This window comes from Egretta garzetta, unplaced genomic scaffold, assembly GCF_000687185.1.
Source record: "Egretta garzetta isolate BGI_Z169 unplaced genomic scaffold, ASM68718v1 scaffold780, whole genome shotgun sequence".
NCBI lineage: Eukaryota > Metazoa > Chordata > Aves > Pelecaniformes > Ardeidae > Egretta > Egretta garzetta.
In genome coordinates, this window is record NW_009258288.1 from 109,178 (window position 1) to 114,064 (window position 4,887).

The 4,887-nt window shown below is 58.8% G+C and overlaps 1 protein-coding gene across 1 annotated transcript in view; it reads left to right on the forward strand.

Annotated features, from left to right (window-relative positions):
• DNAI2 (dynein axonemal intermediate chain 2) overlaps positions 1–4,887 on the forward strand; it is a 10,362-nt gene that overhangs the window by 3,415 nt on the left and 2,060 nt on the right. The window contains exons 2-9 of the mRNA XM_009637312.1: positions 4–69; positions 207–368; positions 491–612; positions 1,210–1,352; positions 2,012–2,125; positions 3,716–3,855; positions 4,083–4,205; positions 4,625–4,848. Coding sequence (XP_009635607.1) covers positions 4–69; positions 207–368; positions 491–612; positions 1,210–1,352; positions 2,012–2,125; positions 3,716–3,855; positions 4,083–4,205; positions 4,625–4,848 — 1,094 coding nt within the window. The remainder of the gene's footprint in view (positions 1–3; positions 70–206; positions 369–490; positions 613–1,209; positions 1,353–2,011; positions 2,126–3,715; positions 3,856–4,082; positions 4,206–4,624; positions 4,849–4,887) is intronic.

Sequence of the window (4,887 nt, forward strand, 5' to 3'; positions counted from 1 at the left end):
CAGCGGCTTTTCCGGAGGAACCCCGTGGACAGCTACGTCCAGCACACCAGCGACATGTCGGAGCACGAGGTGAGGGCTGCCCGCCAGCCCTCGAGGGCCTCCCGGGCTGCTGCTCTGCCGGGCAGTGCCGTGCAAAGGGGAAAAATTATGGTTTGTACCCGTTTGCCTTGATCTCATACTCCGCTTTCTCCGTGCCACCCCCCCAGGTCAACACTGAGCGGGTGGAGGTGGAATCCCGCGGCGTCAACCACACAGAGGGTGGCTGGCCCAAAGACGTCAACCCCCAGGAGGTGGAACAAACCATCCGCTTCAGGAAGAAAGTGGAGAAAGATGAAAACTACGTCAACACCATCACGCACCTCGGCACCGTAAGGCCTTGTCCGTCCGTCCCCCCGCCTCGCCTCCTGCTCCCCAAGCCCCCTTGTGCTGCCGGTTCCCTCTCCCGGGCAGCTCCCCAGAGGCCTGGCCTCTGCCTGTGCTTTCCCCGCAGCTGATGGAGCACTGCGTCAAGCAGAACAACGCCATCAACATCTACGAGGAGTACTTTGGTGAGGAGGAGATGGCAGAGGTGGAAGACGAGCCCCCCTCCGCAAAAACCATCAATGTCATCAGGTACCACAACACATGGGGCTCACCGGGCCCTCCAGCTCCATAGCGGGTTACTGCATATGAAGCTGCCTTTGGATGCAAAGGAGGTGGAAAACCCAGCGGCTCTAGGGTGGCGCTGGATCGGTTCATGGATGGAGACACCCACTGCTGCCCCCCCGCTCCATCACGCCGTCTGTTCCTCCCCTCCCTGCCCTCTGCCCTGCCCAGGCCCTTTGGAGATAGGCACCGCGCGCCAAGGGCAGACACAGCTTTGAGCATCGTCTAGCAGTGCTTTAGACAGGATTTTTTTTTTCTTATTATTATTGTGTGTGCCTCAGATTATTTTCAAATGTCGGGGGCTGGTAGGTCATTTCTAGAAGTCAGATCCAGTAGCATAATTGGATTCTTAGAAACGTATAACTGGAAAGACTTTATTAAATCATCGACTCTTCTCCCCCCGCCCAACCCCCAAGCAAATCGTTTCCCGCACTTCGATGCTCAAGGGCTGCAGCTTGTTTTAATTGCGATTCCCACAGTTTCCTTTGGGAGACAGTCATCCCAGGGCGTGACAAAGCTGTTAGCAAGCTAACATCTTGCTTTGATGTCCTGTTATCAAAAAAGGGACCCAAATGTAACCAAGAGGACGGCCACACATCTCTCCTGGCACCCTGACACATGCAAGAAACTGGCAGTGGCTTATTCCAGCCTGGAGTTCCAGCAAAACACGAAAGACATGAGCTTTGACTCGTACATCTGGGACCTTGGTAAGGGGAAGGGAAGACTCACCAGTTAGTAATGCTGCCGCTGCGGAAGCACTTTGTGTCTTCAAAGCGCGGAATGAAGCCTCACAGTGCTGCGGAGGGGGTGGATGGGGGTTCGGTTTCTGCTTTGCCCACAGATCAATGCAGAGAAGGGGAAAAATGGGACCTGAAAGCTGCCCAACAGGTGGAAAAAAACCGCTAAAATCCCACTACATGACTTCATGAGCCAGAGCGCCTGTGACCACAACAGGCAGCTGAGCCACACTCCTCTTACGTGGTTCTGCTTTTTATATGATTCACTCGTGCTTGATTAAGAAAGAGGCAGCACAAGCCCAGGCTTCGAACTGCCCTGTTCTGTCCAAAACTCTCAGACCTGCTGTATTTTGGAGTGAAACACACCAAGAGGGGTTGGGATTCTGGGGGTTGGGCTACCAAGGGTCTGTCCCCAGGCTGGCAGGCTCAGGTCAGCTCCTTTCCCTGGGTAAGGCAAGGGGTCCTGGTGCCGTGGCCACCTCATCCAGCACGGCTGGGCAAGCACCGGCATGGCAGGGAGCCAGGCGTGGAGGAGCGGGATGCGGTGTCGGGAGGCTGGTTTAGAGGCGGGAGTGCTCGCCCTCTGGGCTGCCTTTGCACTTTGCTGTTTTCTCATCCCTTCTTGGCAGAAAACCCCAACAAGCCGGAGCTCGTTCTCAAGCCGTCATCCCCTCTCGTGAGCCTGGAATACAACCCCAAAGACTCGCACGTCCTGGTGGGAGGATGCTACAATGGGCAGATGGGTAAGGAAGATGGATTAGGCATCAGGCCGTACTAACGAGGGCCTGGCTTCATTTTCATTCGGCAAGAGCCTGGTTCTTCTTGGCAGAAAACCCCAACAAGCCGGAGCTCGTTCTCAAGCCGTCATCCCCTCTCGTGAGCCTGGAATACAACCCCAAAGACTCGCACGTCCTGGTGGGAGGATGCTACAATGGGCAGATGGGTAAGGAAGATGGATTAGGCATCAGGCCGTACTAACGAGGGCCTGGCTTCATTTTCATTCGGCAAGAGCCTGGTTCCAGCACTGCTACACTCACAAAGGGCATAATGTCGTTAGTGCTGTGGCTGGGAATATCCCGAGCATGGCCAGAAGCCCTGGGGCTTGGTGTGCGGAGGACAGGCATGTGCTCACCTCCGCAGGTACCCGGGGAGGGGAGGACACCATGCCTGGGAGCCCTTCGGGAGCTCGGGGCAGTGAGGTGGCTGCAGCCACAGCAAGAGCCCAGCAGGGATTGCTGGATCGGTCGGCCAAGCAGCACCCGTGCTGTGCTCCCACCTCGCCCACAGCCCTAAGTCTTTGCAGGGCAAAAGCCCAGGAGAGCTGCCATTGTTTCACGCACTGAATTGTTCTTGCGCTGTTGTTTCGAGCGCTTGGAAAAGGGCCCCCGTTTGCCAGCTTCATTGATGGCTCTGTTATTGACTTGGCCACGCGAGCCCTTTGATTTAATTGCACTCATTTTGATGTTTTCCTTGCCATTTGCAGCGGCAATCAGATCTGACAGGGCATGCATTACGGGGCTGTTACTGCACGCTCCGCAGGTGATGGGGGGGGGGATCTCACCCCGTCCTTTGCTGCGCTCCCCAGGCGTGTGGCACGGGCCCAGCAGAGCACACTCTGTCACATCCAATTGCCTAATTAGAACTGAGCAAGAGGGAGTGCATGCAGCTCGCTGCCACCGCGGCCCGGCTGCCCACCCTTTGCTGACCCGCAGCCGGTCCGGCGCTGTGGCTTGCCCTCTGCCGCATGTCAGAGGCAGAGACAGGGAAGGACGGCTGCTGCTGTCCCTGGGGGACCTGCCTTCGTTAGCCAGCACCCCTCGGGCACGCAGGAGGGGAGCACGGAGGGGTCAGGGCACACAGGCTGATTTTTAGCAGCGTCGAACGTAAGAGCCACTGTTTGGAGTTGACAGGAGGGGGCTGGGAGCTGCTTAGATCACGTCTGGTCCTGCTGCAACCCCTTGTGCAGAGCAGGAGGGAGCTGGGGGGGATTTATTGTCTCTGGGGATTGTAGCACATCTGCCAGGGAGAGATGATCGCTGAAGAAGTGCTGCGGCTATTCAGTATGTTACCACTATCTAATTCGGCGCTTGCAGAAGGTGCAAATTGCATTACCCCTCGGCGCGGGCGGCCCTGCAAGCGATCGCAGCAGCCAGCTCCCGGCCCACGGGGCACATGCGTGGTTCTTCTGGGGCTGGGAAGCACGGGGGGAGCACCCGGTGAGGTTTGCTCCCCGTTCTGGCTTGGACAGTGGGGTAGCAGCTCCTTGGGAAGCACATGGCAAGCAAAGGAGCCGGGCAAGGGAGCCAGTGCAGATCTTGACCTTTTCCTCCCAGCTTACTGGGACACCAGGAAAGGGGGGCTTCCCGTGGAGGTGTCCACCGTGGAGGTCAGCCACAGGGACCCCGTCTATGGAGCCATCTGGTTGCAGTCCAAAACGGGCACCGAGTGCTTCTCAGCCTCCACTGACGGGCAGGTAAGGGGCAGGGGCAGGGAGGGTGCCAGGCACACACACGGGGGCCACACTGGCAGGCACTGATGGCCCAAAAGAGCTTCCCCTGCCTGCACTGCCCCTCGCAGCCATGGCAGCACGGGAACCAGGCCCCCAGACCTGGCTCCGGGACGCTCGGCTCCCCAGTGCCCACAGCTGAGCAGGGAGCAGCCCCTGCCCTGCAGCTCCCTCCCGCTGCTTGTCCCGTGCAGGTCCTGTGGTGGGACATCCGCAAGCTGTCCGAGCCCACCGAGACGCTGGTCCTGGACATCACCCGGAAAGGGCTTCTGGAAAACGCTCTGGGTGCTGTCGCGCTGGAGTTCGAGCCCACCATGGTGAGCCTCCCTGCCCTGCCCTTGGGGTCGCCCTGCCTGCACACAACCAGTGTCCCCACCTGGGCAGGAGCATGAGCCCTGCCGAACCGAGCTGAACCCCTGCGGGCAGGGCTCCGGGGGCACGGCACAAGCGTCTGATCCCCAGCGTGACCCAGAGCACCGTGCTGCAGCTTGCAGTGTGTTTTCATCCATCTTTAAGAATTAGAAATTGATGTTCTCCCAAAACACAGGGTCTCGCTGCCATTTCAGTCTCTAAATCCCCCAGATCAAGGCGGGTCCCAGGGCTCCGCTCTCCCCAGGCGCTGGCTGCAGCGGGCTCCATCCTGCTCCGACAGCAAAGCCCTTTGCTGCCCCACTGCCCCCTGCACCGTGGGGTCCCCAGCCCGCTGACGGCTGCTCTCTCCTGCTCCCACCCTCAGCCCACCAAGTTCATGGTGGGCACAGAGCAGGGCATCGTCATCGCCTGCAACCGCAAGGCCAAAACACCCCCCGAAAAAATCACCAGCACCTACAGCGGCCACCACGGACCTGTCTACGCGCTGGCCAGGAACCCTTTCTACCCCAAAATCTTCCTGACAGTCGGCGACTGGACTGCTCGAATCTGGTCGGAGGAGAACAAGGAATCATCAATTATGTGGACCAAGTAGGTGTCGGTGTGTCTTTGCCCTGTAAAAAAGTCTGC